The sequence below is a fragment of the Curcuma longa genome, chromosome 1 (assembly GCF_044706935.1).
Source record: "Curcuma longa cultivar G26 ecotype Majalengka, Jawa Barat chromosome 1, ITB_CL_G26_1.1, whole genome shotgun sequence".
Lineage (NCBI taxonomy): Eukaryota > Viridiplantae > Streptophyta > Magnoliopsida > Zingiberales > Zingiberaceae > Curcuma > Curcuma longa.
In genome coordinates this window covers 16,493,371-16,517,735 of record NC_133861.1, presented here as the reverse complement: position 1 = coordinate 16,517,735, position 24,365 = coordinate 16,493,371, and the positions used below count along the sequence as shown (strand labels likewise).

The following is a 24,365-nucleotide window of genomic DNA, read 5'->3' as shown; positions in this document are numbered from 1 at the left end:
TTGCTCAGTAAAAGATATGTATGGGTGAAGAAAAGGACATGAAAATTACAACCACTCATTCATTCAACTGTTCAGAAACAGCCACTCGTTTCCATATTTATGCCATTCCGTTACACGTTCTTTCTTGCATTGCTTGCTTTCCTACCATGGTGGTGAATTGAACTGTTCCATGGAGATATATCCGGAAGTGTCTTGCTTGTGGACCAGTTTCCCTAGTCGAGCTGACAAGGAAGTCGCGGTCACTGTGGCTATCGCCGACCTGTTGCTTTCGTGTCAGCATCACCGTGCTCGACCTGACTGCCAGGCCACTCGTTCCATTCATTCTCTCTTTATCCCTATCAAGCTTCACTCCATCTAGCCAGAATTGATCCACCAACCTCCCATCTCCACTGGCAACCTCACGGCAGCTTGTCTCGGTCCCCCACTTACCTATCAATTTCTCTTTTTTTCACCACAGGGATTGAAAAGGAAATGTGGGATACTGCCTGCGAGAATGTTCAAGATACATGTGGTTATACATCAATGGAGACAAAAACAAGATCCCACTGAATGAGATGAGAGTAAGTTACAAACTACATACGAGTTCAAATCAGAAAATAAACAGAACCCGAATTTACAGTATCTGCTGAAATAGCAGATCTGTGGGGATGCATCCAGTCTCCAATAATTATATGAAAGTACATGTACAATGGTAATGGTCCACTTCCATTCAATATACCATGATTGATTCAGGGAAAGAAGATTATTGAATTTAGTGATCCTAGCATTTAAACCAAGAACAGTTTGCCATTCCCAAAGCATCATCAAATACTCACTATTCATTTTCATCCTCATATCTGCGAAAAAATGTTCAATTACAAAAAATATTCAATACCATGGATGATAAGATGGCGTTTGTTGGAAAAAAAAAAAAATTAAATCCATAGTTTTCAATTGCACTCGTAGAAGTGGCTCATGAAGATACAAATTACCACTAAAAATGTTGGTGAAGAATTCAAATTGAAGATGACAAGAAAGAGGAAGAGAAGAAAATTTGACTTGCAGGAACATGGCAGTCATTATTTATAGAAGAAAAATTTGTAGATGCATTATTCTTCTGTATATTCAGGAAAAACGCAGTTAGTCCAGATGAGAAACAAGCAGAATAAGGTGTCAACTAGCTTAGTAGGTAAGGACCTTAGAAGTTCTTGCTAAGATCTTAGATTCAAAATTTGCCTTCATCAGAAAATGATAGCTTAAGGGCTTTTGATAGGTAATCTAAACCAAAAGCAGTAAGTTTCCATCTTAGGAGTTGCCAATAAAGACATGAGATGGGGGAGGTGATGGTCAACCTGCAAACTCGTCTAATTTAAGCAACCAGGCTTGCTTTGAATGTTAGAAAAAGGATGAGGATAAATAATGTTCATTGGTAGAAAAAACACAAAATCACCTTGAATTAGTCAAGGGGAAGAGAGAGAATCTGAATCTTCTTGGAGGATAAAGAAAGTATTGCTTGGATTAAGCATGCTTAATATTGTTTTTTTTTATAAAAAAATATTCCAAATATATAGAGTATACACTTTCTTTCTATAAACTTGGTATGGCTCATAAATAAATTTATTCTTAATCCCTTAGTCATGATGGACTCTCATAGCTAAATCCAGCTACATTATCATTGGTGACTTCTTCAAATTGAAACCAAAAAAAATATAACTGGGACAAAATAAAATGCAATTGTTAAAAATGTGCCCCTAGCATTACTCCTCTTCATTTTTGACGTGGAACAGATGGTGATTGTTGATATAGCAAAGAGACACATAACATTAAGCGAGCTAGAAACTCCAAGGAGGCATATGGAGTCTCCATACAGCCTGTCATTCTATGATAAGACATAGGACAAGGTGGAAATTAATGTCAACAGCTTTAATTATCATTCAGAAACTTTACCATAAGTCCAAAGTTAAGATCCTGCGAAGTGGGAGTAAATTTGAGGTCAGAAATGTTTGACAACCTGATTTTAAGTTAATCCAGTGATTACAACATAGAAAAAATTCTTCAAAATTTTACCTTCAGTTTCTTATATCAAATCAGAATAAAAATTGCTTTGATCTGATCAGTGAACCTCAGAAAATTTTCTCATAGAAGAATACCTGGAATAATCAGGATTTTTGCATGTTGAGCATCATTGAGGGGGAGTCTAGATGATCAGAATTTCCTTTCTGCTCTGGGAAACGACATGGGGGTTTTGAGAAACCTCTTTCCAGATTTATTCCTAGTATGTGCTAATAAGCTTGTCAGGATTTAAGAGATCAAATTCACCCATCTTTCTCTTGGGCTATTATATGATAGCCCTGTCTCATTCAGTAAGCTTCAAAATTTGCATCATGTGGCGATTTCTTTGCCATATACAATCTCATCTGAGTCTGCAAATTGAAGACAGTCACATTGCAGCATAGTAGCAGTAAAATCAGCTTATCATATGCTTACTTTTCATGGCATAGTAGATTTACTTGCACCTTTCCCAGTGAGTTCTTTGCACTAGCCCCACTCAGGTTTGTGATGAAATAGCTTACCATCTATTCTTTTCATGCAGTACAGCCACCTCAGGAAGGTTGTTCATTCTGAATTTATTTCAATTATCATGATGGAGTCCTTCACTTTCCAAACTTGGGTGGAATTATCTTCTTCTGTTCCAAACAGTGTTCAAGAAGATCAGGAGGCAATTGAGAAGCATGGGTGATACATTGACCAAAGATGTTGGTAATTTATAAACATTACATGAAGTTGGGAGGAATTATAAAAGAGGAAGGGAAAAGGGGGTAGAAGAGGTGGAGGTCCACAATCAAAATAAGGTCTCTGGTTTACATGACCTAATCACTGTGAGAAGGGAGTCATATCTTGTGAAGAACCTAATCTAAGGTTTTTATTCACCTTTCATCAAAATTTCCCATCAAACATTTCAACCATTGGTTTTTTAAAATCAATGTACTACTTTAATAATCAGTCTCTCAATCTAACTCCTGTACCTTGTTAAACACCCAAGTCAAACAATGACACTAAAATCCAACCTTAATGCCTTCATAATCACATTTAATAACTTAGAGAATAATGTGTTGTACACCTCAATCAAGAAGTATGCACTTCTCCATTGACCTCGTTTAAAAATTATTAGAAAATAAGACATTGGACAACTAGATCCATAGCCTGAGTCTAAGTAATATAGATGTATTATACCCTCTGCTAACAGGCACTTAGGGAAAGCTCTGCTCCAACTCACAAAAGTGCCCAGTTGGACCCAGACATGTTTGCACAATATAGAGGATTAGCAAAATTCTATATAAATTAAGGAGAAAAAACAAAAAAAAAAAAAGCTACAATTCATCACTGCAAGAGTAAGATAAATATGAAGCAACTCATTTCTGATTGTTAAAGCTATCACTGAATAAGGGTTTTTAATGTTAGGGATTTTAAGGAATTTGCAATCAAGGAATTCGTAGTTTTCAAAATCAGTAATTGGAATGACAGCAAGTGTACATCTTTGAATAGCTGAATCATAGTGAAACGCGACATTATCATTGAGGGTAGGATTTTACACAGGCTTTCAAGTTAACGCATTAATGATCCCTCTTTTTCAATCCATAAACAGGATGTTCATAAATTTTGGTTATGTAGATTTTGGTGATGTGGAGTCTGAACGAACAAAGATCAAAATGATAAGGGACTTGTGGAAACAATCGATTATTATTTATATCAGAATTTTTTAGCCCGTATGAATGTATGAGATGAAATGACAAACTACGAGCAAACATAGAACATCTAGAATACATAAGATGAAACCAGACAAATCTCTCCAATCCTGGATTTATGTTAAGAAAACACCTCAATGAACACCAGAGCTTTAACAATAATCCTGGATGCATTCACAAGCAAATTCATTCAAACATAAACAAAGACATTGACAGGGTTATGAAATGATAAAGGATAGAATAACGAAATAACATCCAAACATATTCCACATATACTGCCAGAAAATAAACTTACCTAGGACATAGCAACCTCCATCATAAACTGACCATCAGATCAAACCCAATGTTGCCATCCCCAAACCAAAATTTATTCTCTAGCCTGCAAAATGTAAAACGATATTGCCAACTAATTCAAGAGAGTGTCCCAACTGATTATTTCTCCCATAAAAAAGTAAAATGATTCAGAATAAGTCAACTGTATTCGCTTAGGGAATCAAACATGCCAGGCTTAAAAAATTAAAAAAAATCGAACCTTTTCAACATTAGATGCAACTAACTGCTACAACGGAAAAGAAACCAACTCATTGTATCTGAATTATTTATATTTCACCAGGGAAGTTCTCAAATTTCTGTTTTGTTAAATCTTGAGTAGAGGAGTAACAAGGGGAGTACCAGCTACAGATCCAGATTAATAGCTGCAATTCTACACCCAGCTCGATTGCTAGAGTTGCTGCAGCAGAAGAAACAAATCTGATTAATATTACTCGATGTCTCGTCGCCCACCCTTTCTTCTCTTTCTGATCTCGCCAGCGATGACAAAGGGCTAACTAGCGAAACTAAACCAAGTTCTCTGAGTTTTCATATGGAACGCTTCGTTCCACCTCAAGGCCCTAGAAAGCGCTCAAAACCTCTCGATCTCCCTTTCCCCAATCTCCTGCCATCTTTATTCTTTACACCAGTTCTACCTACTTCCTTCTTTCCTTCCTCACAGCTAAAACAAATCTTTGATACGAAAAAGAACACCTAGAAAACGACATTTCCAAAGCTCATTCGCAAAATAATCAAATAGTCAGAAAAACCTACCTTCGCGAGGTAGGATTTACCGCGTATCAGGCAATCCATTGCTGCAGGTCGTCAAATGCATCCAAAAGTCGAGCTTTGTGGCCTTTGGATTGGATATGATATCTGCAATTCTCATGGACCGAGGAGGAAGAAGATTATGACCTTATCTATTGTGCCCATTGGATCCTCATGGTTAAATAGGGAGTTGAGCCCATTGGATCCAAGATTTCTTGAGCCCAGAGTTCAATTCACTCCTCCAAATTCATCTTTCTTTCTCAAAAATCCTGTAAATTCTTAATGCTTTACCACTTAATCACTGACACCGTTAATTTATTTACTGAAAAATTAAGGACATCAATGATTGAGGACTGAAACAACAAAAGTTTACAAACTTCAAAGGAATTTTGATAATTTCCGGAAAAAAAGTAAAATTTGATAATTTCATAGAAACTGATTCTACTTTCAACAGTAGGTTTAAATGGCAACCGGAGAAGAACAAGCCACAAAAGTCAATAACTCGCGTACGATGTTTCGAACAATTAAATGTGAGACTATCTCGGAATATATTTGGTTTAATCTCAATTCTTACACAAATGCCTGCTGTCCCCTCCACAAAAAGTAGGAGAAAAAAAATAAAGACATAATCATGAAGTAGATAAACAAATCTTGTATAAAGAAAAAAAAATAAAAAGACTATTCGACAAGGAAAAAGGAAGAAGGCACATGTAAATGTCTGCCTAAGTAAGTTCGATCAATGAGCCCATCATTGCTATCACAGATATCAAAAGTTAGGGGACGAAAAAGATGAATTTTTACAGCAGCAGCCATGCTCTCCGATCCCCTATATGAACACAGCACCAAGTGCCCATCCCGATCATCATCATCCTCCTCCAAACAATATCACGCTTTCCTTTTTCACTTTTACTTGATAAATGGAGTTTCAGTAAAAACATAGAGAAAAGAATATGCAGTTTAATGAGTTCCAACTGAGTTCATTCTGATGTTGTCGGAACCGGCTTTGTGTTTTCATTGGTGCAATCGAAACAAAAGCTTACCGCTTACGCAGTTTGATCGTTAACTTTTAATAATACCATATTAAATCGAGGAGGAACAGTGAGAAGTCCAAATTGCAGGAGACAAAGTAAAGGACAGAAAGTGCAACGTCAGAACACTATTATATAGGAAGTATTGCATTCTTTGTTTGGCTCTCCTCGTCCCCTCCCTATATCTATCCATTCTTTATTCTCCTCATCAGTTAAATTTATCACTTCTTTTCATTTTTCCTGAGCTTCTTGGTCTATCGGATCTCTGTTCTTGTTGTATTCATTAAGCTTTTGGCTTTATGCCGGTTTTGCTTTCTAAATTATATGCTCGAATTCAGTTCTTTCTCCGACCAAATCAACAAAAACGAGAAAACTTATAAACTGAGCGTAATTAAGTAGCTGAGCTGAGCGAGTGGAGGGAGGGATGAGAAGATGTCCAATCTCACATCTCCCTCCGGCGAAGCCTGTGACACCTCAAGCCCCCGGTTCTTCTCCATGGCTTCTCAGTCGCCGCCGACACGAGAGAAGAAAAAGAGGGGCCTTCCAGGAAACCCAGGTGTCACTATTTCTTCACATATTATGTTGCTACCGCGTTTAATTAGTTTGTTTTGTTACCTTTTCCTTTAATTTTTGGATTTGATTCTATCGATTCAGACCCAGACGCTGAAGTGATAGCTTTGTCACCAAAGGCACTGATGGCGATCAATAGGTTCGTGTGTGAGGTCTGCAACAAAGGGTTCCAAAGGGATCAGAACCTGCAGCTGCACAGGAGGGGCCATAACCTGCCATGGAAGTTGAAGCAGAGAGCAGGAGAGGATCAGGCCGTGAGGAAGAAGGTCTACATCTGTCCTGAGGTGTCATGCGTGCACCATGACCCTTCCAGGGCGCTCGGAGACCTCACAGGCATAAAAAAGCACTTCTCCAGAAAGCACGGCGAGAAGAAGTGGAAGTGCGACAAGTGCTCCAAGAAGTATGCCGTGCAGTCAGATTGGAAGGCACACAGCAAGATCTGCGGAACGAGGGAGTACAAATGTGAATGTGGAACCCTCTTCTCGAGGCAATAATTACCATTTCCATTGTTTCACAATATTGACTCATGATTAATTACTGCAATCACGCTTGGTACTTTCTTTTGCAGGAGGGACGGCTTTATCACCCACAGAGCATTCTGTGATGCTCTTGCTGAAGAAACTGCAAAAGCCATTACTCCAGTCGGTAATGATCCCCTGCAACAGTCGGTCAACTCTCAAGTCATGTCATCTCGTGAACTCCCAGCAGTTTTCCAAACTGACATGATCATGAAACCCCAGGAGGCTGCCAAGCTTACTAGTTCTTCAGAAATGTTCTCAGCGCTATATTTCAACATGATGCAGGAGGTGGCACCTGCTGCCTCAACATCCAAGACCCAAACGGAACTCTTCCCTTTGCTAAATCAGCACAAGATCCACCCTCCGTTCCCTGCTTCGTCTCCTTATTTGTCAGCCACGGCACTGCTCCAAAAGGCAGCTCAAATGGGTGCAATAATGGGGAGAGCACACCAGCAGGTTGATCAGACGAAGGGGTTTAGCCTCGGGGTTTCCTTTGGTCAGGGAGAAAATTGGAGCGACAGTAATTTGCATGGATTGGGAACTAGTGTTGGTGCTATTGATCATGAAATAGTGCAAGATAGGATTGGGGGCTGTGAAAGACGGCAGCAGGGATCAGAGGGCAAGAGTGAGAAGGGAAGAGGAAGAGGTACTGACAGTAACCAGTTGACTCTAGATTTGCTGGGGAAGAGGGTTATGTTGGACTTGGACCAGTCCATGAACGATTCCTCTTCCTACGAGGCTGCTCTACAAGAACCATATTGGCATCAGTAAGCTACACAGCACCATCTTGTATCTAGTGTATCATTGTTTCTCTCTCCATTCCTTTCATCATTTCTTATTCAACCTGTCATAGTTATTAATTATTTGCCTTTTTAAATTTGCTGCTTTTGCAATCCTACTCATGGATTTTGTCAACGGCAAAACAAATTATAAACTAATTAAACGTAGGGTATAATAAATTTAAATCATCAAATGTAATTAATTCATTTGCAGGGTTTTTGTATAATTCAATATTGTGATAAGATGACATAGCCTGACACGAAATGGTTAATTAAAATGATATGATTATAAATTATAATGCTGAAGACTGGTTATAATTAACAAGCTCCATAATCTTGGAGGCACCGCCAATAGCGCAAGTAAACAGCAGTTATTTATCAAATCAACGTATTCGTTGGGTTGACGTCTGTCTATTTTGGATGATATTGCACAGGACTGTATTAATTAAATTACAAATTGATTAAGGTATTGTTATATGTAGTTAACATTTTTTAACACCAGTGGCATGGCAGATACAATGTCTCTTTCATTTGGACCACTGTGCCTGTAGCCATTCCATCAGGCTACACATGCATGCATGCATGTGCAATTATCAACGTGCCGATTAGTTAATTAGTCATGATTTGATTAATAATTAACTCACTTCATAACCAGTGTCTTTTAAAACTACTGCAACAAAACAAAGCAATGAATAACAAATTTTATGGGTACCCGGTAGATCCTTCCATCATCTTTCATCAACTCATCATACATGTGAAAAATAACACAATTCAATGTTAAAAAAAAAGTTATATCTGTATAGATAGATCCCCAAGTAGAGATGAGCTGTTATAGATGAAACATGAAAGCCTACGGCGCTCTAAAATTTTTGTCCACAAGCAATTATGAAGCTCTTTAATTTAAGCAATGTAATTAGCAAGTCCAACATGGTTAATAAATGAGAATGAGCCCATTCAGTTGCAATAATACATGCTTGTCGTGCAATTGCATAAACATTCATTATGGCTAACAATTAAATAATATATAATTCAATGTGAATTTTAAATACCAAAAATTAAAGGCAATATTTCAAATAACTAAAGAAACTAGATTATAGAGAATTTTCTGAAAGAATGATGCACAATATGCCGTTTACATTCAGCAATTGAACTTTTCTAGCACAGCGTGATTAGATTATAGTGCATACCTAAGCGAGTGAGAGGCCGGTTGATGAACCATCATCTTGAAGCAGCTTCAGCAGTCTTTTCTTGTGTGGGTGTTCCAAAGAGGTCAATGTCCGCAACGCCTACAGGTGGTCCGATGCTACAAGGATCTGTGTTGTGCAATTCTATTGCATCCTTGATTTTCTGAAATTGAAGAAATTTAAAGGAGATGATAATTCAACTACATGCTCTGTTGCTACCGAACGTAGTATTAAACAAATTCATACAATTCTTCAGCAGCCAACCTCCTCAGGGAAAAAAAACAAAGAAGAATATGTGGTAAAGAAAATATCCAACCTTTGCTAAGGAACATGAAAAAGATTTCAACAACCCATCTGCACTCCGGTAGAAATGAAGATACGGAAGTACTCTAAGATTTAACCTTTTGCACATTGGCTTGTTCTCGTCATAATTCACCTTGGCGAATAGTATCTCTGGATGTTTTTCTACTGTTTTGCAAAGTTGACACATATTTAACAGGAAAACAATGTCATTGAAAGAGATCCTTATATTCCACCAAAATAAGCAAGATGTTGGATTTATGTATCTAAATTCATTTGTAGATGTTATAAAACAATCATAAACTTCCCAAGCAAACTAAACTTAAGCCAGCATCACTTCAGTAACAATGATCTACGATCATGGACAATGCAGAAAATGAAGGTCAAGAATAATGAAACATTAGACTCTAAAGGTACCTAACAAATACTTGGTAAGTATACGCTTCAATATGCTACACATCCAACCCACTTAGCCTTTTAAGGAAAAACACGAGTTAGTATACATTCACAAACTTTTCAGAGATACAGCAAGACAGAAGGAGATATAATAACAATGTAAAAGGCCCAAGTATTTCAGAATTGCAAGGGGAATCTACAACATTTCATTACAAGGGAGTCATGTATGTCCACAAGAAATTATTGATGAAGCTTTCGCCATACAGTGCACATAACAGATATCCGCACTGCTGTTGCTTCAATTATTACAATAGTAGGTAGATCTTTTGTCATTTTCAGTAAGAAAAAGAATTTCTATTATTACAGCATACAGTACATAATAATTGGGAAGTAGTGGATGGGACCAGAATCCAAAAAGATAAGCCTCTGTTCAATGTTTTATTCCTTTATCAAACCCAATTGGTAACAGAATTTGAAGCAACAGGCAGATATCACATTGTCACATTTGAGCATATATTTTGGTATGGTGGGCTAGAAGATTTCAGACTTCTGATGAGAACAAATGATTTCCCAAATACAGACATGTTCTTTCTGTGCTAAGAAAGTAAGAAACATTATATAAGGCACTACCAATTCATTGTTCTCTAATTTGTGGATGTCAAAGATGAGGTTATATATCTCCAAAGCACTATCAATAAAGCATGCTTATGTTAAAAAATATGTCTGAGATGGGTTGAGGTATTCAAATTTCTTTTGAACTTAATTTTTTTTATTGTACATAAGACTCGTCAAATAGGATGTGGTATGTGCAAAGGTTTACCAGAATGTTGTTTAAAGACATCCTTGCTAGTGGATAAACCATGGCCAGTATACATGCATTTTTTGCATCGTTGGATGGCTCCAAAGCACAATCCATGAACTAAACTATCATCAGACTAAGCAAACATGCTTCTACAAAAATGCTTTTGTAATGAGATAAGTCAGCTCTTAAAAGAGAGCTTAAAGGTGCAAGTTTAACTGCAAAGCAATTGAATCACAGAAATTAAATTGTTGATCATTAGCAGTTTCAGAGCAGCAAAAAGATGCTCTTATAATTAGAAGAGTTTGAAGAATCACTCATAGATGACATGGAAATTAACAAAATAACTCGTAGTATGCAAAGGAAATTAACAGTTATAACTAAGAGATAATGCAAACTACCATCGTGTATGATGCTTGACAAAAAGCACACCATGTGCCATCGAACTTGACAATCACGAGCTCATTACCAGCTTCACTAAGTGAATGAATAAATTGATCCGTGGAATGGATATCAATCATATTAGGTCCTGGACTTTTCTCCCACCACATAGGATCATCATCCTCGGCAACAACTGCATGAACTTGAGATAAACAACCATCACATAGTAAAAACAATATGCAAAAAACATGAAACTCTCAAATGCCATGGAAGGTGTTTCCACTGAAAACCCCTAATCAAAAAATAAGAACCATCAAATGCACACTAAGAAGCATTCTTCAATGCTCATAAATGCATATTGATTACTAAAAGAATGAATAGAATTAAGCAGCTAATAGAACTTGTACGAGTTAAGTGATAAGCAGCAAAGCTCAATCAAGAAGTTTCTGCCTACAATTGACAAATTAGTTTTGTGTACTTCCTTCACTCTACCTCACAGTCGGAGAGTCATAGAAAATATTATCATGAATACTGCAAAAACGAGACTCATTACTTGAACTCTGTGAATGCTAACTAAATCCAATGTTGCCATTTTAGTACCTTTCTTAATTCTTTCAATGCAATAATTATTATGTTTCCCAACACAGCCATATTTATATTCATACTTAAAACACATGGAATCGTGCATTTGAAATCGCTTGGCTTAGTGCGTCTAAAGTTGTTTGCACTCCAGTGTTGTAATCTTTGTTGTCTGTTATTGCCATAAAGCTTTGTTGGGGAACTTAAGTGTTACGTACAACCTCAAAAAGGTTGTATCAAGAAGCCAAAACTTTACACATTATTGTTAGCATGAAGAAGATCAAACAATAGTGTCATGCTACAACTACTGTACTAGCAGTCCAATGACCTCTCTAATGAAATGATATGAGAACATTTCATAGAAAATCATCAAATTTGTTGGAAATCGAGAAGTTTTTGCTCCTTGAGAAACTAAAGCTTCATTTAGGTTTTTTTCCTCCCCTTTTGGAACTAAATATACTCCTACACTCCTAATGAATAGGGATGCAATTTTAGCATGGTCAAGGCGTAGAAAGTTATCTTGTTCTTCCAAAAAAACTCAATCTTGAATACTCTTGTTTCCTAATATGATGCCTCTCATGAGAGAAGGGTTTTCGTTCAAATATAGTGGGGGGTAATAAAACTTACCTTCAAGCGAGCAGATCGCCGATGAGGGAAGACGAGAGAGGAAGAATCAGCGCCTATGGGAAGCTTGCTCCGGACTTTTGCGGTGGCGATAGCCGGAGTGGCGGAGAAAGAGTGGCCGGGGGAGGAGCGACGAGGGAGAGGTGTAGCGGCGCATTCCCACCATCAAATTTAAAATTTTAACAAATACGACCATTTTTAAATACCCTACTTTATAACTTTTTTTATCATAAACCATTTTACTAATGACCTTTAAAATTTTTAATTTTATTTATTATAAGTTCTAGTCATTCTAATAAAATAAATCAGTTTTTCTGCGAAAAGATATTTATTTTGATGGATAATTTACTTTTTAAAGTGCAGCTATAAATTAACTTACACTTTTTAAATAAAAAATAATTCTATGAGTTTTTAGATAGTCAAATGAAATATTATTTTTTTTATGTTAAAAATATATATATAATTGGATTAACTGTTTTGTAAAACCACTCCCAAATCGATAAAGATATTTTTAATAATAAATAATTATAGATCAATTTTGGTTATTCTTAATTACAAGAGTATAAATTACTCTTTTTTTTATTTAATAATGGGAGAATATATCAGGATGGAAGTTATATTAATTTGATAATCACAAATTCAATAGAAAACTTACCATTTCCCTAATCTCATTTAATTTGCTGAAAATTTAGTATTTTTATCAGTAATTAATTAATTTGCCAATATATATATATATATATATATTGGCAAAATTTAGTGTGCAAAAATTAAAAAGGCACTTTTTATTTTTGTTATTGCCAAAAGATACAGTACCACAACAATCAAGTTTATCCCAAAAGAATACCTTAATTTTGAAAATTATTAAAATAACATTTTAGAAAAATATTAAAATATTATTGGCAAAACTAGTATAGTGTAAATAAAATTGCTCTTATTTACTACATATGGAACATTACTAAAACATTCTTATTTAACTTAGATCAGATTTGTTTAATACTAATATAGTAATTTTGATCAAAATCATTAAACTTATATTACTTTTGGTAAAATTTATTATAAATAATTTTGATCAAATTGTCTTATATTATAACATTTTAAAATAAAATTATTATACTATAATATTTAAACAAAACTATTATAAATAAGAGTGTTTTTTTTGGATAAAATGGGGTGGAATGCTGTTTATATATATATATATAAATTTAAATCCTTTTAGCAGAGCTAACAATATAAGAAGACCTTTTTGTTTTTACCAAATTTTGAATTAACTCATGCTAATTATTTTTCTCATTTTTATATTTGATTATTTTTTTAATAATTCAGAAATTTAGATTTTTGTGGACCCAATTAATCATGATTTTTTTGATTTATTTATCAAATAAATTAAAAAACATAAATAATTCTTCGTCCAATAATCAACTTTTAAAATTTTCATCCCGTTAGAATTATAATTGATATTCGAATAGTAAATATTTAATTAAACATCTTATCGTTGTATTGGCATCCACCGATGGATCTACAGCCGTCGCAAATTGTATTCTTTTTGGGCCGGAAAAAAAGAATTTAAATGCCATAGGAACGAGACATGGCAGCGACCACAAGATTCCCAAAGATTCCTCTCTTCTTCAGCGGGCCCCCTCCCCAAAGATTGCCTCCCCATTCAAAGATTTCTCTCTTTTTCTTTAATAAAAAAATAAAATTTATCATCTCAATAATCTTCGTACGATGGATTATATAATTATTTATTAAAAAATAAATTAAAAAAGTTATTACAATTTAATCATAAAAAAACATTATCTTAATTTCAATAAAATTTAATTCTTATTCATTTCAATAATTCTATTCTATCAAAATTAATTTAATTATTTGATTTTATTTACTTTAATAATTCTATTGATCAATTTAATTAGGTCCCGAGAAGTCAAAGATTCAATTTCCGCGGGCCAATCGAACCCGATGTAGACGGGACACCGCAGTCCACGTTGACAGCGATTGAAAAAACCACGCATTCCGGTTCGAATCCACATCCGAACTGCTTCGCTTCCAGGGCTGATTCCTGCCTCACACCCTTCTTCTTCCCCTTCTTGCGAGCCTCGCGAAAGCGATACAGCCACGGGATCCGCCGCCTTTGACCTCTCTCACACGCTCGTCTATCGCATCGGACAGATAACAACAGAGAAGCCAATGCAGGCATCGAGGGTGCACTTCAATCCGCGCCAGCTTCCAACGTCACCTTCATCACCATTGGTTCTCCTGTAGCAATCCAAGAGATCGGTGTCCACCTACCCCCTCGCCTACTCTTGACGAAGAAATTGGAATGCTAGATCTGGATCTGGATAACCAATCACCAACCCTCCCTCCATCACTTCTCACCAACCGAAAGTTGTGTGTCCTGTGTAATTGAAGCACTTTGGCGGAGCGACTCAATCGAGGAAGGAGCCGGAGGATTGCTGGTAGAGTCGTCTCTACATTACTCTTCGATCCCCTTCCTTGCCTCCTCTCTGACATAGGAAAAGTGGTTTGTGGTGCTCTGCGACGGAGAAAGATTTGATTTTTTTGGTGTTTGCCCCAAAGAAGCGATCTGCTTCGGTGTTTGCGCAGGTCGCAGAATGGAGCGCGCTCGTAAACTGGCGAGCCAGGCCACCCTCCGCCGCGTAATATCGCGCACGTGGCCATTCTCGGCGACCACGGCTGCTGCCAGTCGCAACCTCGCGCCCGCCGCCATCTTTCGGACCAGTGGCTTCGCCACTTCCCTCTTCCGTTCACCCGCTCCCACCCGTTCCCTGCTCCGCAACGGCCAGATCCGACTTATCTCGATCGACGCCCTCCGGCCCTCCGATACCTTTCCCCGACGTCACAACTCCGCCACGCCTCAGGAGCAGTCCGCCATGGCTGCTTCCTGCGGCTTCTCGTCACTCGACGCACTTATCGACGCAACTGTCCCCGCGTCCATACGCCTTCCAGACATGAAGTTTTACAAGTTCGACGCTGGCCTCACCGAATCGGAGATGATCGCACACATGAGCCGGCTCGCCGCCAAGAACAAGGTGTTCAAGTCGTTCATCGGGATGGGTTACTACGGTACCTTCGTCCCCAGCGTCATCCTCCGCAACATCATGGAGAACCCGGCTTGGTACACTCAATACACACCCTACCAGGCCGAGATCGCCCAGGGTCGTCTCGAGTCTCTCCTCAACTTCCAGACAATGGTCACCGACCTCACCGCCTTGCCCATGTCGAATGCATCCCTCCTCGACGAGGGCACCGCTGCTGCCGAGGCCATGGCCATGTGCAATAACATCCAGAGAGGCAAAAAGAAGACATTCTTGGTCGCCTCTAATTGCCATCCCCAAACGATCGACGTCTGCAAGACCAGGGCCGATGGGTTCGACATCAAGGTCGTCGTAGCGGACCTCAAAGATTTTGATTACGACTCAAACGATGTCTGCGGAGTTCTTGTGCAGTACCCTGGCACGGAGGGTGAGATCTTGGACTACGGGGACTTCGTCAAGCACGCTCACGCCCATGGCGCGAAGGTCGTGATGGCAACTGACCTCCTAGCTTTGACGGTTCTGAAGCCACCAGGTGAGTTAGGGGCCGATATTGTCGTTGGATCTGCGCAAAGGTTCGGGGTGCCCATGGGCTACGGTGGTCCGCACGCCGCTTTTCTGGCGACATCACAGGAGTACAAGAGAATGATGCCCGGTAGAATCATCGGCGTCAGTGTCGACTCCACAGGTAAGCCTGCGTTACGCATGGCAATGCAGACTAGGGAACAGCACATTAGGAGAGACAAGGCCACCAGCAACATTTGCACGGCGCAGGTGCAGGAAATGTGTTAATTTTGCTAAACTCAATTTGTTCGTTGATTTGCTTCTCTTCTCTTTTTTTTTTTTCTTTTGGAAGGTTCAAATTCTTATTTGGATTGGAAATTCTAAATTCTAGGCGTTGCTTGCAAATATGGCCACAATGTATGCGCTGTATCATGGCCCTGAAGGTCTCAAGGCAATCGCTGATAGGGTCCATGGTCTTGCCTGTGACTTTGTACTGGGGCTCAAAAAGCTTGGGACCGTGAATGTTCAAGATCTTCCGTTCTTTGATACTGTGAAAGTCAACTGTTCCAACGCAAAAGCAATTGCTGAAGAAGCTTGCAAGAATGAAATGAACATTCGGGTTGTTGACTCTAATACGGTGAGTGAATTTATGAAAATTTTACTTTATAATGTGTAGTAGATGTTGAATCAAACAGCATGCTCTCGAACTGTTATAATGCATTGTTTTTCTGGAATTACAGGTAACTGTGGCCTTTGATGAGACTACCACCCTCGAGGATGTAGATAAGCTGTTCAAAGTTTTTGCTTGTGGCAAACCTGTAAGGCCTACTGTAAACTTGCAGTTGTAATTTCTTGGTACGGATATAATGTATGATATAATTGTTTTTTTCTTAGGTCAACTTCACTGCAGAGTCTCTAACCCCTGAGGTGCAGAGTCTTATCCCAAAAGGCCTTCTCAGAGAGAGCCCGTACCTTACACACCCAATCTTCAACTCGTATGCGATTTTAGCTTCTTTTTAGCATGCTCGCATGCTTAAGTACTTACCTTTCTTTTTTCTTTTTTTTCTGTTTTTTGTTCTCCAGCTACCATACAGAGCATGAACTGCTTCGATACATGCACAAGTTACAATCCAAAGATCTATCTTTGTGTCACAGCATGATTCCTCTTGGATCTTGCACAATGAAACTGAATGCTACTGTGGAGATGATGCCAGTGACTTGGCCCAGTTTTGCAAATCTTCACCCATTTGTCCCTGCTGATCAGGCTGGAGGATATCAAGTAAGAAAATTTTCCTACTTACCCATGGAAATAGGAATTTTGACTAACCTTTATGATTCTTATAACAGGAAATGTTTAAAGACTTGGGTGAACTTTTGTGCACAGTCACTGGATTTGATTCTTTCTCATTGCAACCAAATGCTGGTGCTGCCGGAGAGTATGCAGGGCTCATGGTTATCCGTGCTTACCATCTAGTAAGTTATCTAGAATGAGCCTTTGAAATTGAACTTTTGTTATCTGAAAAATGTGTGCCTGATACTATTTTGACAAAAAATTGTAGTCAAAAGGAGATAGCCATCGCAATGTTTGCATCATTCCTGTTTCTGCTCATGGAACAAATCCTGCCAGTGCAGCTATGTGTGGAATGAAGATTGTTGCAGTAGGAACTGATTCCAAAGGCAACATCAATATTGAGGAATTAAGAAAAGCAGCTGAGGAACACAAGGATAATTTGGCTGCTCTTATGGTAAGATGGAAATGATTGGACTGCATGTTGTTCTTGCCTTAGAATTATGATGCACTAATTACAACATTTTATCTCCATGACAATATGTCTTCTTTTGCTGAAAGGTAGTAGGAGCAAGCTTTCCTTTGAATCGACATGTTTGTAAAATTATATGGTAGTCATTTTTTTTTCTTTCAAATTTCATACAATAGCACTGATGTAAGACCAACTTGCCTCAAGGTGACTGCCATAAACATTAGAGCATGAACCATGTAAAGGATTGATTACGTTTTCAAGTACAGATTACCTAATAAAAAAAAGGCTAGGAATGTATATCCCCTGTTGAACAGAATAGGGATAACAGAGAATTATTGAATGATTTATCACTTTCAATACTTCTTCCTGTCTCCTCAGGTTACCTACCCATCAACTCATGGAGTTTATGAAGAAGGCATTGATGAGATATGCAATATTATTCATCAAAATGGAGGGCAAGTTTACATGGATGGTGCTAACATGAATGCACAGGTTAGTAATTGTATGTTGCTAAAGTATTTGAAACAATGTAACTGATGGCTTTTGTTCTATGCAAAGTGAATGCTGGTTGTGTTAGTTGAATCTTGGTAAAGTAGTTAGGATTGTTGATATCAGTTAGGAGGACGATGAAATAGCCTGCCTAGTATTTTCCAGTTTGCTAATGCCACACAAGTTTTGCTTAAGATACTTTGTGATGGTTAATTGATTATTCGATACTATTTTTCCAAACAAAATTTCACAGTTCAGCCTATATTAGCTACAAATTTGAACATCCTTAATAAGTAGATGATCTATCTGGGCTTTTGGTCAGTCTGATGATGAGTTGGAGTTCGGAGTTGGCCTTTTTAGGTATTGAAGATTGGATAAAGTTGCCGCTTTGAGAGTTGACTTTTGCATATTTTTCAGGTTGGCCTTACAAGTCCTGGCTTCATTGGAGCAGATGTTTGTCACCTTAACCTGCACAAGACATTCTGTATTCCACATGGTGGAGGTGGTCCAGGAATGGGCCCTATTGGTGTGAAGAAGCACTTAGCTCCGTTCTTGCCATCACATCCTGTGGTATGATACTGCATATTTGCTAAATCTTTGCGTGTTTAGAACTTAGAGTAGCATCTAATGCATGTAATCTCTGGTAATATCATAATTTAACATCGAATTATCTTTCACTAGCTGGCCATTCTTTTTACAGTCTTATTATTTTACCTCCCTGCATTAGTATGGTTCACTACGGTTGCTTTCATTACTTGTGTACTACTCTCGTTTTTCTGTCTGTCATACATCTGATCAATTGTGCCTTTTATGCTTCATATTTTGGTAGCTATTATTTTCAGTGTCATATCAGAGTATGAGTTGCTACTTGAGAGACCATTGGTATGCAATCTGACATGGCTTCCAAAGGATAATTAGAGTATCACAGGCCTTCTTTTTTTTTTTAATTTTGTTGTTATATAACCTTCTCAAATATTGAAATTTGAAAAGAAAGCTGTGCGAGTGGTTTTTATGATTATCACTGGTGCCTCTTTTGTCCTTTTGATTTATAATAAACATGGGGCCTTCTTTCCTGTCCTGAGAGAATTTCTTATATTTAATGGCGTTGGTTATTTTTGGTAGTTACTTTTTTGTACCTTCAGGTACCCACTGGTGGGATACCTCCACCTGAGAATGCCCAGCCTCTTGGTACGATTTCTTCAGCACCTTGGGGTTCTGCACTTATTCTACCAATTTCATATACATATATTGCCATGATGGGCTCTACGGGGTTGACAAATGCTTCAAAAATAGCAATACTAAATGCAAACTACATGGCAAAGCGTTTGGAGGTAATACAATCTTTTAGTAGGCATGAACCTTTTGATGCCTAACAAAAGGGTCTTCTTGTGTCAAAATTGATCACTATGTCTTTTATTCATTCTATCGTATCTAGCAAACTATTCCTGAAACTTCACTTGTCACCTCAGAGAACAAAGAACGAAAATATTTTTGTGATGATTCTAAATTGGGTTGATTTCAGCTTCTATTGTTGTTGATTCCTAAAGATTCTACTACTGTGCAGAATTATTATCCCATTCTTTTCCGTGGAGTCAACGGGACCGTGGCCCATGAATTCATTGTAGATTTGAGGGCTTTCAAGGTGCGCAGAACATATTATCTCACATATTATCATATAGTCATGTATCAAGCAATATAAGACTTAATCATTAGCCTTATATAAATGTAGGGTTATGATTCATTTTCATAAGTTTAAATAAATTTTAACGTTGGCTGTCTAGGCCTAAGGTAATCCTTGAGAATCTTTTTTATCAGAACTTAGGACTGAAATTGGTGTTTTTGCCACTTTCTTGTAAGTAATAGTTTCTATGAATTTTGAATTTCTGCAGATTAGTGCTGGCATAGAGCCTGAAGATGTTGCCAAACGCCTAATGGATTATGGATTTCATGCTCCTACAATGTCTTGGCCAGTACCAGGGACACTCATGATTGAACCAACAGAAAGTGAAAGCAAGGTACAACCCTAAACCCTGATACTGCTTACGGATTGGTCCTCCATAGGCCGTCATTCTGAGAAGATTTGGTTTCTCGCAGGCAGAATTAGATAGATTCTGTGATGCTCTTATCTCTATAAGGGAAGAAATTGCGCAGATTGAGAGTGGGAAAGCTGACATTAACATTAATGTTCTGAAGGTATGGTATTAATAGCATAAACTGTTTCGATCTACTTCTGAGATTTCTTTTACCATATTCATTAAATTCTTTTCAAGTTCACAGTCTGGCCACAGAGATTGATTTAGGATGCCTGGTGACTCTTTTAATTGCTATTGTACAAAAAGAATAAATAAATAAATAGGATGACTAACAAGTTTAGCCTCAGGGTGCTCCTCATCCTCCATCTCTGCTCATGAGTGACACATGGAACAAACCATACTCACGAGAGTATGCTGCTTTCCCAGCTTCGTGGCTCCGAGGTGCCAAATTCTGGCCTTCTACAGGTACTTATTCAGAATCACTGATCATCAAGGTTCAGTTAGCTTGAACAAATAAGAGGTGGTGTTGATTGTAATGTGCACGGCGATCGATTGCAGGACGTGTCGACAATGTGTATGGCGATCGTAATCTCATCTGTACCCTTCTCCCTGCGTCGCAAATGGTTGAAGAAGCTGCAGTTGCAGCTGCAACTGCATAGGCACATCATAATGCTGAATCTTCAGAATCTGGCAACAATAGTCAAATTCCAATTTTTGAAAGCCAAAGTGATAAGGCAGAACTAATAAACATGATTGTGGCCAACCAAAAGCAATGGAATACGTGCTCAAGTCAATCGGATTGCCCTGCTTAAAAAGTAAGGAAATTATTACACTGTCCGTTTAACTATGTATTTAAAATTTTATGGATATGAAAATCCCCCTTGTTTCACTGTTGAATTATCTTCTCGCCCTTCTAAATTTACCATCAAGTTGTTTGAAAAGGAGGCAAATTTAAAAATAAACTAGAAATGTTACAAGGAGTATTTTGACCTCAATAAAATTTTAAAAGGTATTTTTAAAAATTATTAACCCCAAATGATATAATTTAGTGCACAAATTGTGAAGAACTACACGGAGTAAAGCTGCGAAAACATGTGAAATTGATAGATTTTTACACAGGCAATGAATGAATTTGTCAGCGACTTTCCAGTTTGCAGATCGAAGTCATTATAAATAAATGTTAGCATATTATTATCACATTGACGTTGAAGCTTGTGGTGTCTTATCCAAACTTAGTAACATTGATGATGGCTCTTGTGGTGTCTTATTACAATGGCATTTCACTATCCTCACCGGAAGCGTGATTGACCTTGAAGCTCTCGAGTGATCCTCAAACGCTTAAATTTCTCTCCAAAAGTAAAACGTTTACTCTCTAGAAGCTCTCTGATCGACTCTTTTGTATCCATGAGCTTATCAGAGCTGCACATAGGCAACAGGAGAGAGCAGTATTAAGTGTTTTTTCCTCAGACGACTAAAAAATTTATTGCTTAACAAATTTATTGAAAACCAGAAACTATCTGTGAAATATTGACATGTATTAAGGTTAAAATTTCAATATCCACCTTATTGTTGATCTAAACATATTTTGCAGTATTCATCACACTATTACAGAAAACAAACCATCCATGTAATCTAGCATTCTTACAAATAATCAAGCAATAAAAAAAATTGGAAAATAAAAATCCAGAACCACATTTGCAAATACTCTCGTACCGTTCTCAAGTCTTGAAATTAATCTAGTCGTCCAAACCTTTAATAATCATCAGGAGGCTTGTCAGTCTTCATATGAACAAAATCAGTACAATAAAACTCATTATATTGTCTAGTCTTCAAGTGGATCTTCAAGCATCATTGACTTCTCTTTGCAACTTCTTTTCAAAATATGTAAACAAACCTAGTACTTCAAAACGAAAGCAAATGACCTAGTAAAAGTTTCAAGAACTCTCTCATCTAATACTGGGATTGATATTCTCGAACATGTTTTGGTGAACTCTTGTCATCCAGATAATTGTTTCGGAAATGGAAACACAAGGCATAAGGGATGGGTATCTTCCCCCCTTTTCTACCTTTTCATTGAAAAGTAAAAGTAAGTTCTTCTTTCTCTTTTCGATTTTTAGGAATACTTGTAATGCTAATACATACGAATAGTTAAGGGTTCATATGGCGTCTTGGCTCTCTCAACACTTAAGAGAGCAGTTTCAGTTTAAAAAAATGCTCAAATAACAAATTGTAACACTCTTTTATAGGAAGAGAGCTTGAATAAACAATCAGCTACAAATTCTTTTAAATCACTTCACTCAACCTCAACATAACTATTCTAATGTATTTTAGACTTAGCAATTGGACCAGGTTGGTTATGATATCACTCCACATGTTAGAGACTCTCAATTTGACTCATTTTTTTGTTAGCAATAAATAATTCAATCAAAGATACTAACCACAAATTAATCTAATTTTCTTTCATCTGATTTAAATGAAATGATGATGTGAAACTGGCCTATGCTACACGGAAAAGATGAATGTGACTCCTGGTTGCCCAAGTGACTTAGCATAATGACAAAAGGAAAATTATTATTAATAAAAAAATTCCTGTTAATCTAGGAAGAAAGAGTCCCAAACTTGACTAAGATGCATAAACAAAAGAATGTTGGTTAAGACAGTCCATTGTCCTTTTCATTTTGGAGAAAAAGACATGACTGATAGTGAGTGTTTTCAACATAAAGAAATTAAGCTTTCCTATCATTGTGATTTTGCTAAGGTCGGGTACAACAAACTAACAAAGACAAAGCACCAACAACTCTTCCTAAAAAGAATTCATGTACAAGTACTGCTAGTTTCTTTTTGACAGCAACATCATGCAAGTTCCAGCTATTTTCTTTCAGTATAATTAGAATCAGTGTGAACAGGAATAGCATATGATAACTTCCAAGGGATTGAGACAAAGAAACTTCATCAAATCCCAAATTTCACATGGTCAAATTAGAGAAAATAATGGAAGCTTGTTGAGGTCCAATAGACCTCTGAATTCTTACAACTCTTGGTGACAATGTTCTGAAAGACAACCTGGATGCCACTTTGTTCCGGTTGAACCAAACACAAAAACAGCCAATGTCGTCCAAATTACAAAACAATGCTCGACGACCCTAAGGTTTTTCAAACTTGGTTCTGCTTGTAAAGAACAATACTTCAAGATTTATTGATTGAAATTACGTTTATTTCGGAGATTAAAAAAAGAGAAAATGCTAGATTTCTGGCAGGAATAATTCATTAATATGGAAGGAAAAATCACGGGTACATGTATTTTCGGCCTAAGTTAATGAGCAGTTATTTCTTAGCCGTATATACGATTCCATACAGCTGTAGTGGATAAATACCTTTGTGATAACCAGCAAATGCTGCTCACTTTGATCGCGAAATCTGATCGTCCGATTTGATCGCCATCGTTCATCAAGGCCGGAGACCGTACACTCGGAGATGGGCTCGAGGCGCCACCGCAGCCAGAAAGACCCTCGCCGTCCCCTCGTGCGCCACCGCTGCCGCCTCCTTCTCCACCAGCGCCGCCGCCACGATATCCCACCCTTCCTCCCCGGTGCCTCCCCTCGCCGCCACGTACGCAACGATCGCCGCCTGCACAGGCCCTAGGCTCGGGTTGTACGCCGCGGACTCTGCGTACGACCCGGAATAGACCTTCCCCTCGCCGTCCGCCACGGCGAACCCCGAGAGGCACCGGCTGTACGGCGCGTGGGAGGCCCTCGCCGCCCCCTCCGCGGCCTCCCTCAGTCGGTCCTCCACCGATCTCCCGACCCCTTTGGACGCTTCCCTGGAAGCCAACGGGTGGAGGAGTCGGACGTGGTTGTCGTGTGGCTCGAGGAGGAGGGGGAAATCCTTGTGGAGGAGGTCGAGGGGGCCGAAGGGGCAGGGTAGGAAATGGGAAAGCGGGCGGAAAGCAGCGGCGTCAGCGTCGGAGGTGACGAGGATCTGGATCTCCGACGCGCCGCGGATCTCCTGAAGGAATTGGCGGCAGTGGCCGCATGGGGCGGCGGAGACGGCGATGAAGAGAATAGCGGCCTCGTCGCATGAGGCCGCGTTAGCCACCAGGAACTGCTCAGCGTGGACGGAATGGTGGAGCGGAAGGCCCGGGAACTCCAGGTTCACGCCGAGGTAGATCCGGCCGCTCGATCCCAATCCGACTGCCCCCACACGATAGTTGGAGATGGGCGGCCGGGCCAGCCGCTGGGCCGCAGGAACCAGCAAAGGGAGGAGCTCTGCCACAGTGGAGACGCCCCATTCCCGGGCGATGGCAGCCGCCTCGTCGACCTCGATGACGAAACGGTGGAGGCGAGTCTTTTCCGCCGTCGATCTCACGTATTTCGGCTCCATCTCGGAGAAAATTGTCAGAAAAGGAAGCGTTTTGGAATCGTGACCAAATAAGAGGGCGAAAGGCTGGGCTCTCTTTTATGATATGGTCCATAATTCATGGATGATGTGGTTCATACATGAGAATCATTGCATGCATATGAGCGAAATATTGACATTTAACATACTACTGTATTAATTCTGTAAATGACT

At 38.6% G+C, this 24,365-nt stretch overlaps 3 protein-coding genes, 1 long non-coding RNA gene and 1 pseudogene across 5 annotated transcripts; 2 read left to right on the top strand and 3 right to left on the bottom strand.

Annotated features, from left to right (window-relative positions):
- LOC141844841 (uncharacterized) lies at positions 1-4,909 on the bottom strand. Its single transcript, XR_012603200.1, has 5 exons — positions 4,809-4,909; positions 4,021-4,104; positions 2,467-2,666; positions 2,130-2,402; positions 1-485 (listed from the first exon to the last, which is right to left on the bottom strand). It is a non-coding gene; the product is annotated as an uncharacterized LOC141844841 (long non-coding RNA).
- Positions 4,910-6,077: 1,168 nt separating this feature from the next.
- LOC141847391 (protein indeterminate-domain 7-like) lies at positions 6,078-7,812 on the top strand. Its single transcript, XM_074735438.1, has 3 exons — positions 6,078-6,386; positions 6,485-6,887; positions 6,969-7,812. Exons 1-3 carry the CDS (start codon positions 6,263-6,265, stop codon positions 7,687-7,689), a joined length of 1,248 nt encoding a protein of 415 aa, XP_074591539.1. The 5' UTR covers positions 6,078-6,262; the 3' UTR covers positions 7,690-7,812.
- Positions 7,813-8,915: 1,103 nt separating this feature from the next.
- LOC141824969 (thioredoxin-like 2, chloroplastic) lies at positions 8,916-14,154 on the bottom strand (annotated as a pseudogene).
- A 173-nt stretch (positions 14,155-14,327) lies between these two features.
- On the top strand, positions 14,328-20,685 carry LOC141834746 (glycine dehydrogenase (decarboxylating), mitochondrial-like). 2 transcript variants are annotated; one of them, XM_074722097.1, is made up of 16 exons: positions 14,328-14,478; positions 14,562-15,784; positions 15,906-16,151; positions 16,255-16,332; positions 16,409-16,509; positions 16,598-16,793; positions 16,862-16,987; positions 17,074-17,259; positions 17,653-17,766; positions 18,181-18,333; positions 18,906-19,094; positions 19,328-19,405; positions 19,653-19,778; positions 19,858-19,956; positions 20,144-20,261; positions 20,355-20,685. In XM_074722097.1, exons 2-16 carry the CDS (start codon positions 14,570-14,572, stop codon positions 20,453-20,455), a joined length of 3,126 nt encoding a protein of 1,041 aa, XP_074578198.1. In that variant the 5' UTR covers positions 14,328-14,478; positions 14,562-14,569; the 3' UTR covers positions 20,456-20,685. The 2 variants fall into 2 exon arrangements, with proteins under 2 accessions (XP_074578198.1, XP_074578204.1); XM_074722103.1 differs by having other exon boundaries at positions 14,346-14,413.
- Positions 20,686-22,865: 2,180 nt separating this feature from the next.
- On the bottom strand, positions 22,866-24,205 carry LOC141840414 (cytidine deaminase 1-like). The gene has a single exon (XM_074728395.1). It carries the CDS (start codon positions 24,174-24,176, stop codon positions 23,244-23,246), a length of 933 nt encoding a protein of 310 aa, XP_074584496.1. The 5' UTR covers positions 24,177-24,205; the 3' UTR covers positions 22,866-23,243.
- Positions 24,206-24,365: the final 160 nt, after the last annotated feature.